General features: G+C 35.0%; 1 protein-coding gene across 2 annotated transcripts in view; it reads left to right on the top strand.

Moving 5' to 3' along the window:
* ZNF280C (zinc finger protein 280C) overlaps positions 1–12,841 on the top strand; it is a 51,937-nt gene that overhangs the window by 12,091 nt on the left and 27,005 nt on the right. For both annotated transcript variants that reach the window (XM_006769869.2, XM_015567904.1), the window contains 7 exons: positions 456–602; positions 3,290–3,355; positions 3,456–3,589; positions 6,062–6,176; positions 10,545–10,712; positions 10,854–10,957; positions 11,420–11,640. In XM_006769869.2, coding sequence (XP_006769932.1) covers positions 456–602; positions 3,290–3,355; positions 3,456–3,589; positions 6,062–6,176; positions 10,545–10,712; positions 10,854–10,957; positions 11,420–11,640 — 955 coding nt within the window. The remainder of the gene's footprint in view (positions 1–455; positions 603–3,289; positions 3,356–3,455; positions 3,590–6,061; positions 6,177–10,544; positions 10,713–10,853; positions 10,958–11,419; positions 11,641–12,841) is intronic.

Here is a 12,841-nt window from a genome sequence, read left to right as displayed (position 1 = left end):
CCTGCTTTGCTCTGTGCCTAGTATCCCTCAATCTGGTCCAGTTTTTCTATTATATCTCCCACCTGTTGCCTCTTATTCTTTGCTTATCTCCCTTTTTGTTAATGTAGGAGTTTGGTGGGGGTTAAGATAATAGGTACAGACAGTCCTTTCCATAAATATAATCATATTCTAGTTATAAAACTAAAATTCATTTTGATTGGATTTGAATGTTCCTAAAATCTGTTGGCCACTGTAAATAGCTATCGTCATCCATTATTTATCTAGCTAGCATAATTTTACTAGTTCAGATATTAGAGATTGAATTTCAGGTTTCTTAATTTTGCTACTATTTACTGATTACAAATATCAATTCAGTAATTGCTATTAGGATTATCAAAGTACACGTTAAATATCATACTTTGTGTTGCAAAAAGTATTTTAAAAATAAGATTTGCTTCTCTCGTTTTGAAAATTAGATAATTCAAAAATGGCAGAACTCTTTATGGAATGTGTAGAAGAAGAACTGGAACCATGGCAGAAGAACGTAGAAGAAAAGCAGGATGAGGATGATGATGAGCTGATCTTTGTTGGAGAGATATCAAGTTCAAAACCAGCCATTTCAAGTAAGCATTTACTTTCGGTAAAGTTTTCTAAGATGTTTCTAATGGAAAAACCTGTGTGCTGTCTTATATGTCCTTGTTACTCTATAACAGTGGTTCTCAACCTTCTGGCCCTTTAAATACAGTTCCTCATGTTGTGACCAACCATAAAATTATTTTCGTTGCTACTTCATAACTGTAATGTTGCTACTGTTATGAATCATAATGTAAATATCTGATATGCAGGAAGGTCTTAGGCGACCCCTGTGAAAAGGTCGTTTGACCACCAAAGGGGTCGCGACCCACAGGTTGAGAACCGCTGCTCTATAAGGTAAGAAGGAGCCTAGAGGTCATTAAGAATTTGTGAGAATCAGAGGGAGAATGTGGTTGGGACTTGTACCTAATGGTATTGTAAGCCTTCTGAGATTGGAAATCATAATTTTTAGTGGAACCAAGTAGCCTATTTACCTGGGTTTTTTTGTTGATTTTTCTTTTCCCCCCTAAAGCCCAAATGTACCTAGAAAAGGAAGTGTTTGGACTGCTTTGTTTAAAATACCAGAATACTAAATAAGTTTGTGTTAGTCTCTGAGAGGGTTCTCATATCACAGTGTCATCTTGATTCATGGCTACAAAATGAACAGACACTGCATGATTATACAATCTCTGGTCTGTGTATCAACATGGACTGTAGCTTCTGAGCACAGCCATCTTCCAGCAACTCCTGATTATATTCATGAAGGAGGAGGGCATGGTCTTCAGCCTATGTACTTGGATGATACAGGTAGTCAGCACACTTAATCCTCATACCTTTCTAGCAGAATGTGACCAGTACCATTGTGGATTATTAGATTTCATTCACAGTAATTAGACTTATCATTGTTATAATGTTAAAGAGAAGATATTGATGACATTTCTTTAAATGTCCAATAATGTGTAAAGTGTAGGGGAACAACATACTGACTATCAAGGGAGAAAGAGGAAACAGATTCTTTCTCATTATAGTTACTTTTTTAAGCAAGGAGAGTTTACAAAATAATATAGCCAGCATGCCAGTATTTTCTTACTTACCATGGCAATGCATAATAGTATGGTTGAGAGACAAGTTTTTTTCTGAAAGCCTAGTTCTTCTCTTGATTCTAAACTTGGAATAGTACTTCTATTTAGTTTCATCAGAGGTAGAATAAATTATTTAATTCTCAAATTTATTTCTTGTGGCAAATTGAAAGGTGCTAAGTGGAGTGCCACTTTAAGTATAAAATGTACTAGGCATGGCCCTGGCCAATGTTATCAATGGTTAGAGCACTGGTCTGCACACCGAAGGGTAGTAGGTTCAATTCCTGGTCAAGGGCATGTACCTGGGTTGCAGATTCACTCTTTGGCCCCAGTCGGGACACCTTACGTTCAGGAGCCAACCTATCAATGTGTCTCTCTCACACATAATTCTTTTTTTATGGCCAAGTAATATTTCATTGTATATATGTACCACAGCCTTTTTGTTTTGTCTTGTTAATCCTCACCTGAGGATTTTTTTCCCATTGGTTTTTAGAGAGTGTGGAAGGGAAGGAGGGAGGAGAGGCGAGGAGAGAAACATTGATGCATGAGAGACACATTGATTGTTGCCTCCCGCACCTGCTCCAACTAGGGCCAGGGATGAAACCTGCAAGCCAGGTATGTGCCCTTGGCCAGGAATTGAATCCAAGACCCTTCGGTGCAAGGGCCAATGTTCTAACCACTGAGTGACACCGGTCGGAGCTGTTCCACAGCCTTTTTATCCATTCATATATTGATGGGCACTTGGGTTGCTTCTATATCTTGGCTATTGTAAGTAATGTTCCAATGAACATAAGGTTGCATGTATTCTTTCAATTTAATGTTTCAGATTTTTTCAGACCTAGAAGTGGAATCACTGGGTCATGAGGCAGTTCCATTTTTAATTTTTTGAGAAAATTCCACACTGTTTTCCATAGTGGCTTCACCAATTTGCATTTGCACTGACAGAGTATGAGGGTTCCCTTTCCTACACATCCTCGCCATAACTTGTTTGTTGATTTATGGATGATAGTCCTTCTGCTGGTGTGAGGTGGTTTTAATTTGTATTTCTCTGATGATTAGTGACCATGAGCTTCTTTTCATATGTCTTGGCCATCTGTATGTCCTCTTTGCAGTCTCTGACAATGTTCCTTTTAGAACTCAGGAGTAATGGTATAGATCATCCAATCAGTTTAACCATAATGAAACTTCTAGACTTTTAGGGGTATGAATGTGGCATGGGTATTAGGGGAGGGCTTGAGTCACAGGAACCTAAGTCTATATACAACCTTGTTCTATTATTATCTATTAAAGTCAAATAAGTTTTAAAATAAATTTATTTTTTATTTTTCAATTACACCTTACTTTCAATATTATTTTGTATTGGTTTTAGGTATCCTGTGTAGTGGTTAGACAATCATACACTTTACAAATTGTTCCCCCCAGTATTTTCAGTACCCACATGGCATCATACATAGTTACTGCAATATTATTTACTAGATTTCCTATGCTGTCCTTTATATTCCCAGGACTATTTTGTAACTACCAATCTGTACTTCTCAATCCTTTCACCTCTTTCACCCAGTCCCCCAAACCCCCTCCCCTCTGGCAACCACCAATCTGTTCTCTGTGTCTGAGTGCATTTTAATTTTGTTTGTTTAAAATAACTGTAATTTTTATAGATATTTTGAACAGAGGTAATTCCAGCTCGTCTTCAAAGGCAATAAAGAATGAGCTACTCAATCAAGGTAGAGTATTATTATATTATATTAATTTTAAACTGAAATATTTTGACAGAATTTGTTGTAGAGGAAAATATTCAACATGTTGTGTAATTTTAAAATACAGGTGTTCCTGATGCATTCAAGCCTACAAATCCACACTACAAAGACCCAACATCAAATCCAGTGGCTGCCTTACCTAGATTTCATCCTCAATCGAAACCTTCACAAAGCTCTATTATTCAGAATGTGTCTAAACCTGTAAGTGTTTCTGAAACTATACAGTTAGCTCAGGGACATATTGGATATTATAATACCCAGTTAGAATTATGGACTATCATAGCTAGTCACTATTTTGGTAGAAGCATAATCACTATGAGAAAATATCACCATCTTTATGATAGTTCAACCAATACTCAAAGTAATAATTGTAGAAACTAACTATCCAACCTGTTAACAAATCAGGTAATTATATTTAAACTAGAGGCCCAGAGCACGACATCGTATACTGGGGAGTGGGGAGTGTCCATCAGGCCGGCCTGTGCCCTCTTGCAGTCCAGGACCCCTCGGGGGATGTCTACCTGCTGGCTTAAGCCAGGTAGTGGGCCTACGCTGGCAGGTGGACATCCCCCAGGAGGTCCTTAGTGCTGCTGTGGAGGAGAGGCTCCCACCACCACGGCTGCGCTTGCCAGCCCTGAGCCCGGCTTCTGGCTGAGCGGCGCTCCCCTGTGGGAGTGCACTGACCATCAGGGGGCAGCTCCTGCATTGAGCGTCTGCCCCCTGGTGGTCAGTGTGCATCATAGTGATGGGTCATTCTGCCATTTGGTCGCTTTGCATATTAGGGTTTTATTATATAGGATAGGTATAATATTGAAAACTATGCTACTTTTATTGATTTCAGAGAGGAAGGGAGAGGGAGAGGGAGAAACATCAATGATGAGAGACAATCATTGTTTGGCTGCCTCCTACATGTCCCCTCTTGGGGACTGAGCCTGCAACCCAGGCATGTGCCCTGACTGGGAATCGAACCGTGACCTTCTGATCCATAGGTCGATGCTCAACCAATGAGCCATGCCAGCTGGGCCTGTTGTCTTTTTTTTTTTCTTTTAATGGAATGCCATTTTTACTTTAAAGAAAGACTTACAAAGCATATATATTAATTATTTATTGTTGCATAACAATAATACCATAGACTTAGAAGTTTAAAGCAATATACACTTATTATCTCATGATTTCTGTGAGTCAGGAGGCATGGCATGGCTTAACGGGGTCCTCTGCTTCAAGGTCTCATGAAGCTGCAATCAAGGTGTTTGCCAGAGCTGGGTTGTACTGGTAACCTTGCTTAACCATACTTAAGCTTACCTATTTATAAAATAAGAGATAATATTAGGTCTTTATTAGTACTGTTATGACAACTACTTGGTAGAATACATGTACTGTGAAAGAGGCAAGTACATTTTAAATAGACATTGATTGGTGGCTCTCATTTCAGTTGGAAAGTTGAATAACTTGAACCTTAGAAGTGACTTGCCCAAGGTTTCATAGTTAAATAAACGGACAGGTCTTCTGAATTTCCAGTAATTCCCAATTGGAGAATTATTTTAACATGTTATTTGTTGAATAATGTGTCCGCTCTTTGAAATGGTGGTACTTAATTGACCGGAGTCATCACCTAGGAAAGGGTTTAAAGTATTAACTGTAATTGGAGGAACTTCTGTTGAAGAACTATTTTGGACCATTGCTAGTGAATATTTTCCATTTCTAAGGGCAGATATTTTGAAAAAAATTTATCTTGTAGTAATATTGTGCTTGGTTACAACTAAGTCTAAAGTCATTGCTGATTTTATATAATACACATTAAGACTCAAATGCAGAAATCTGCCTGCTATGCCTCAGATTTTAGGAATGGAATGGCTTGGGTCACTTCAATATCTGTCTCCATTACTTAAGAAACCTATGTCAACAGAAAACTTAGGAACAAAGTAAGATTCTTAAAACCTGACTGTGTCTCGATTTTAAGCACAGAACACTTAAGATTCTTATATTCCCATTTTAAAGGTAATATATATAGGAGGTAGAAAAGAAACAGAAGAGAATGCAAGCGTATTTTGCTATTGTTTCTGCAAATGGTTAGTGTGGTATATAGAATAATAATTAGGATTATATTTTATACACATATCTGTTCTTTTTTCACTGAAATTTATATTGGAAACATTTTTCTTTGTCATTGGTTAATGTTGCATGATAATATGTCATTTAATTTATTTTACCATTCCTCCATTGTTGGACATACAGGTTTTGATTTTTTGCTATAACAAATAATTTTTCCATTAAATATTTTCATTTCCTTAGCATAAATTCGTGAAAGCAGAATATTTGAAATAATTGGATCAAAGGATATGAACTTTTTAAAGCCCTTAATAGATACTGCCAAAATTTCCTTGCAGAAAAGTTTACCAAAATATAACCTCTACTTTGCCAATACTGTGATTGCTTTAATTTAAACTTTTTATTTCAAACTAATTTTAGATTTCCAGAAAAATAATTGTAATAATCCAGAGAGTTCACATATATTCTTCATCCAGTAGATGCTAATTTGACAGAGTAATAATTACCTTTTTGTTTTATAACTTATTAGTCATTGAATCATTAAGGCTATTTTTATGGTAGTGGCATACAGTTAAAATTACCTTTATAAATGTTTATGAAATAAAATAATTATAACTTTTACAGTCATTTATAAGGAGTTCATCACAAGTTGAAATGGATAAGTCTTCTGACTTACTGTTTGACCTGACCCAGGACACAATACCACCATCCCAAGACGGATCAAAAGTTTATACAGAAGGTTTGGCTTATCACTTTTTAGAAATATAATAAAGAGAGAACTGATTAATATACATATAGAATGAATGTCTATTTTGAAACTCATACCTTTGTGTTAAGTTTTTCATACATTGTAAGATGGAAGTTAATAGTTTCTGATGCTTTTCTTGGATGGTTTTATATAAAATTGTATTTAATAATAGAATATTTCATTTCTTTTTTATTAAGTTGACTAATATGTATTCTTTCAGCTCATTCTCACTTGGACCCACCATAGGCTGTGAGTCAGAGAAGTCCCTTGGTGTCCTAATATTATGGTTATTTTTTAAATATTAATTATTTGGGAGGTTATTAATATGAGAAAAATTGTGTGGTTATAGTTTATTTCTTCATAGACTAGTTAGTGTCTTTCTATCCAAATAAATTATGTAGAAGTGATAGTTAAATATGATTATAGAGTAGTATTATAAAATGGCAGTACTAAAGAAACATTGATTTGTACATAATAAGTACTCAGTAAATACTCATTGAAGGAATAATGAAAATTTCTAATTTAAAAAGAATTACCATTCTTTGATGGTATACCATAACAAAGTTCTTTGTTGTAGTTAAGTAAACTAGTATGCCTTGAAGGGATTTTGTCAAGTTGAAAATTCCTTATAATCAAATCAATTACTATTTCTATATTAGCAAAGTTGATATATTTCACTAAATGGAGAGAGGTACACTGGAAATTTTTGCATGTTTAAATTGTTTACTTAACAAATTAGTATGCATTTACCAAATCAAAACAGTAAGAAATTTTTAGTAATGTGTTTCCCAAAAAATATGTTCCCATTCTAAAAAATACTTGACTTGATAGTCACCTATCTAGGTGTCACTTATATAGTTAGTAAAATAGCCAAGATCCAAAATAAATGAGGAGAAAAAGTACTTGTCTAAAATCTGATTTTATAAAGTACACTAGAGACCCAGTGCACGAATTCGTGCATGGGTGGGGTCCCTCTGGGTGGCCTGCAGGGATCGGGCTGAAACCCACAGTCCAACACTGCCTGGCTCCTACCTGCTGCTCCCGCTCATTCTGGCCCCACTGGGCCTGCTGCTGGCTCGCGCCTAATCAGTCCCGATTGCTAGAGGTGAGCAAGCACTGCGTCTGGTGTCCTCCCAAAGGGAGTGGCCTGTGGGATCGGGCTGAAACCTGCTCTCCTATATCCCCCCCAAGGGGTCCCGGATTGCTAGAGGGCGCAGGCCAGGCTGAGGAACACCACCGGTGCACAATCGGGCCAGGGAGGGATCGCAGGAGGGCTCCAGGGCATGTCTGGCCCATCTCACTCAGTCCCCATCTGGCAGACCCCAGCAGCAAGCTAACCTACCAGTTAGAGCATCTCCCCCCTGGTGGTCAGTGCACATCATAGCGAGTGGTTGAGAAGCCTTAGCATATCATTAGCATATTACACTTTGATTGTTTGGTTGTTCTGCCTATTTGCATATTACTCTTTTATTATATAGGATGGTCTTTTTTCATAGAAAAAGCTTGAGTTCTTAAAGCTTCTAGGGCAGTGGTTCTCAACCTTCCTAATGCCGCGACCTTTTAATACAGTTCCTCATGTTGTGGTGACCCCCAACCATAAAATTATTTTTGTTGCTACTCCATAACTGTAATTTTGCTACTGTTATGAATCATAATGTAAATATCTGATATGCAGGATGTATTTTCATTGTTACAAATTGAACATAATTAAAGCATAGTGATTAATCACAAAATCAATATGTAATTATATATGTGTTTTCCGATGGTCTTAGGCGACCCCTATGAAAGAGTCGTTCAACCCCCAAAGGGGTCACGGCCCACAGGTTAAGAACCTCTGTTCTAGAGGGTAAAGACAGTGACTCCTACTCTCTCTATAATTGTAGTGCTATGAGGATCGGAATATTGCTCTAATAGTAAATAGGATTATAGTTAATTAGGAAGATATAGGTTTCAGTCTCTATTCTAAAGATTTCTGTGGTCTTTATAATTAACTTCTTTACACCTAATTTTCTCATAATACTAAAATAGATGCTTTTGTTTTTCTCACATAATGCATTCATTCTTCAGACCTGAAATCAGTTGTTTGGAGATATAATTTTAATTGTTGCTCTGCTTATCTCAGAGCTTTTTTGAGGCTCAAATGAGATAAGTGAGAAATACATTAAAGTCTTAAAGGACTTGACAATAAACAGTGTTAACATGATAATTATGAATGCTTATATATGCTATCCAGAAAAAAAAGATTACTGGACTTCTGTCTAGGATGATTGTAGAAGGTTCTTGGAGAAGTTTGGATTTGAATTTGATTTTGCAGAATGAGGATAGTGAACAAGGCAGACGCAACAGATATAAATAAGTTAAAGAGTCAGAATTTAAAACTATTGAGCTCAAAATAATTTTATTTAACTTGGAGATTTACTCATACTTCAAAAAATTATATATAAAAGTATATTTTTGCTATACAGCCTGCTAGATAATCAGTGGCCTAGTCCAAAACACCAGCAATCATCAGTTGTTCAAATAACCTAAGCATCTGAGAAGAATGTTAGTGTGATTACAAAAAAATCAGTCCCAAGTGTTTGCAGTATTGCTGTCAGTAATTATGTGCTTGAAAATGTAAAAAATCATTTCTATGTTATCTCAAAGAACGAAACACAGATTTGACAGAGGAACCCATTAATGTATTTATGCTACTACTTCTCCTTTAGTGTACAGTTGGGAACATTAAAATATAATGTGAAGTCTTAGAAATTTTATTACAAAGTACAATTGTGTGTTATTTTCAAAAGGACGTTTGCTAGATCTGGTTATAGCCTAAATAATCCAACCTCTCTTGCAAATGCGCTGAATTGCGTAATCTTTTAGCCTTTAAGGTGATGGTTTTCAAACTCAAAACTTTTTAGCAATGAAATCTCTATTTAACAAAATTTTATTTAAAAGTCTAATTTTTTAAAAAGGTTAAAGGGGAGTTTCTTTATCTGAATCTCCAGTAATTCCTGGAGATTCATGTGCTACATTATCTTTAGACAGCTCTCCTTCAGTGACATCCTCCTCAATTATGACATCAAAAGGTAAATATGAATGTGGCATATAAAAAAGAAATTATATATAAATTTTAGAAATTGTGATATGACATGCCCACTATATTCCCTAAGACAGAACCATTAGACTAACGGGAATAAACAGATTATTTAAACTTCCTGTCAACTTGTTAAGTGGGAAAAGAACCAACTTGAGTTTTCCATTAGACATCTTAAGTTTTTAAGTATCATAAAGGGTTTCTCTAATTTTTAGAATAGAAATTGTTTTTACTTACAAGCTCAAATGTATTGACACGTCTAAAAATAAATTCATATTTGGAACTGAGCTTAGAGTATTCTCTGTGGTTTAAGTTTTTTCTGGGGATTGTTTTGGTCTGACTTTTTCATACTACCTCTTTATTCAAAAGCATCTTTAGCATTTTTTGTATTAGTTTATTTTATGAGTTTAAATATGTGTACTCCGTAATAGCTGCTGGTGCAGTTTCTTTAAAAATACAAAACTGTTTTTATTGCCAGGAATGAGCATAAGAAGTGAGGCTGCCCTAACCAGTGTGGCTCAGTGGATAGAGCGACGGCCTGTGGACTAAAGGGTCCCGGGTTCGATTCCAATCAAGGGCATGTACCTTGATTGCAAGCTCCTCCCCAGCCAGGGCCCTGGTCGACGTGCATGCAGGAGGCAATCAATCAATGTGAGAGAAACATATTGATGTTTCTCTCCCAGCGGTTCTCAACCTGTGGTCGTGACCATCGGAAAACACATATAGCATATCAGATATTTACATTACGATTCATAACAGTAGCAAAATTACAGTTATGAAGTAGCAACAAAAATAATATTATGGTTGGGGGTCACCACAACATGGGGATCTGTATTAAAGGCATCTTATATGCATATGTATATGTATAAGTTTTTATTGATTTTAGAGAGGACTAGGGAGGGAGAGATGAAACATCAGCAATGAGAGAAAATCATTGATTGGCTGCCTCCTGCATACCCCATACTGGGGATCAAGCCCACAACCTAGGCATGTGCCCTGGCTGGGAATCAAGCTATGACCTCCTGGTTCATAGGTCGATGCTCAACCACTGAGCCATGCTGGCTGGCTGTGCAATTTTTTGTACCTATTTATCATATAAATTTTTATCATTCTTTATTGTCATTTGTATGATATGGTAATTTAATTGTATTACCTTTAATTTAGCTCTGAAGTACTTTTACTTAATTTTAAAGGTAAGATCATTTTATTAGCATTTTTAAGCAATGTTCTATTATATACTAAAGCATTTACAAATATCTTTTTCACTATTTAAATTGTAGCTGTAGGTGAAACTCTGCCTATAAGAAAACGTCCTAGTATTATAGCAAACAGAGTTCATCCAAAAAAGCCAAAGACCAGTGACGATGTTTCTGAAATAGGTTCATGTGCTACATTATCTTTAGACAGCTCTTCTTCAGTGACATCCTCCTCAATTATGACATCAAAAGGTAAATATGAATGTGGCATATAAAAAAGAAATTATATTTAAATTTTAGAAATTGTGATAAATTTTAAAACTTATTACTGGTTGTTTAAGATTTAAAAAAGAAAAAAATTGAGTAATAATAATAATCCTTAATTTATTTTAGGTACCTCATCAACTGAACATAAAACTGGAAACCCTTTTCAAAGATCTTGTCCAAAGTGCAATGTTCAATTCAATAATTTGGATGCTTTGAAATATCACATGAAGGTAAAAACTTTTTCAAAATTTTATTTTTAGAAATATCCAAAAAATCTCTGAAAATATTAAGAATTGATATGTGGTAAATGCTGATTTCTCCAGACATTTAGGTAAGAAATCTTTTCATTGGTATTTTCATATAACTTCGGTAAAAATTGATATTCATAATGATTGTCTTCATACAAGATTTAAAAAATCCTTATGAAGCATCAAATTTAAAAATTAAGTTTATATGCACTACAGCATATGTACATTATATTTTAATTTTTAATGAAGATAATGTATTAATCAGAATATTTTATTAGGTGTTTAATCTTACATGTAATTTTAAAATTCCCCTTTATACCTTATTTTTTGTCCATGGTGACATGTATGTCAGTCACATTACTTAATGAAAAATCTTAGTCTTGCATTTTAATTTTCAACACTCAGGCTTAAACTCATAGTGGCTTATTTTTTTTCCTCTTTCAGCGTTGTTGTCCAGGCATGATAAATAAATTTTTGGAGATGATTAAAGTAGAAATTTCAAGTACTGAAAAGAAAACTAAGACTGGTGCAGAGAAAGAAAAATTGATCATGTTAGTTAGTGACTTTTACTACGGAAAACATGAAGGAGATGTTGACAATGAAGAAAAGACTTACACAACCTTTAAATGCTTCAGTTGCTCAAAAGTTCTTAAAAATAATATTAGGTATGTAAATATGTTAATGTTTGAAAATTGGGATGCTACAGATATAACTATTGTATCTTTATTTTTCTGTGCCATCTTAGGTAAGCAAGTTTCATACTTTCTACAAAGAGCAAAGACAGATTATCATGTTGAAAAGCTTTCTTGTATTTTAGGAGTTTGACATTTGGGCCCATTTAGTTGTATTTCTTTCAGATAACTTAAGGACAAAATTTCTTTTAGCCTAGGGCAAAATTACTTCCTTTTTTATATTCTTGATCTAGGAATTTTCGTGAGGCATTTTTATTTTTTAACTGCTTTTGAATCTTACTTTTCCTATCACAGGAAGAACTACTTCATCCAGATTGACCTCCTTCATACTAGTCTTATTTAATGCTCTAATTTTTTAAATTCATATTTATAATTTTTAGCATATTTACCTTGCAGAGAAAGCGATCTGTTTTTGGTAATCTTCTTTAAAGGAGTACCAGTTCTTTGAAACATGTCTGTTTTGATATTGTGGTTTAGCACATTTTAAAAGCAGAGATTTAATTATCAGTGGAACTTTGAAGGTTTATGCATATATGCTTTAAATTTTAGGAACTTATACTTTCCAGTCTTTGAGTTATATGGCATATTACATATCTATCATCCTAAGTGAGATAGTAAGAAGAACAAAGTAATACGACATTGACTGGTATTTTTCATTGTTTATACTGTATAACATGACAATGTTTTTCTAACATTTTATTATAAAAAATTTTAAATATTCAGCAAAGTTGAAAATTTTTACAGAAAAAAAATATATATATATATTTGCCCACCTCATTTCTACTAACATTTTACTATACTTGTATTACTACATATTTATATATTCATCCATAGACCTATCTGATTTTTTATACTTTTCAGTGTAAATTACAGACATCATTGCACTTCCCTTCTGTGAGATGCATATATGTATATGTGTACATGTACTAATATTGTGACATACACATGTAAACTTAAAAATATTTACCTCTGATAACTATCATTTGTAACTAACATTCTTAGGTATCCTATTCAGTGGTCGGCAAACTGCGGCTCGCAAGCCACATGCGGCTCTTTGGTCCCTTGAGTGCGGCTCTTCCACAAAATACCACGTGCGGGCGTGCACGTACAGTGCGATTGAAACTTCGTGGCCCATGCGCAGAAGTCGGTATTTTGTGGAAGAGCCACACTCAAG

Source organism: Myotis davidii, unplaced genomic scaffold (assembly GCF_000327345.1).
Source record: "Myotis davidii unplaced genomic scaffold, ASM32734v1 scaffold900, whole genome shotgun sequence".
Classification (NCBI taxonomy): Eukaryota; Metazoa; Chordata; class Mammalia; order Chiroptera; family Vespertilionidae; genus Myotis; species Myotis davidii.
The sequence above is the reverse complement of the archived record's forward strand: the minus strand, read 5'-3'. Positions and strand labels throughout refer to the sequence as shown.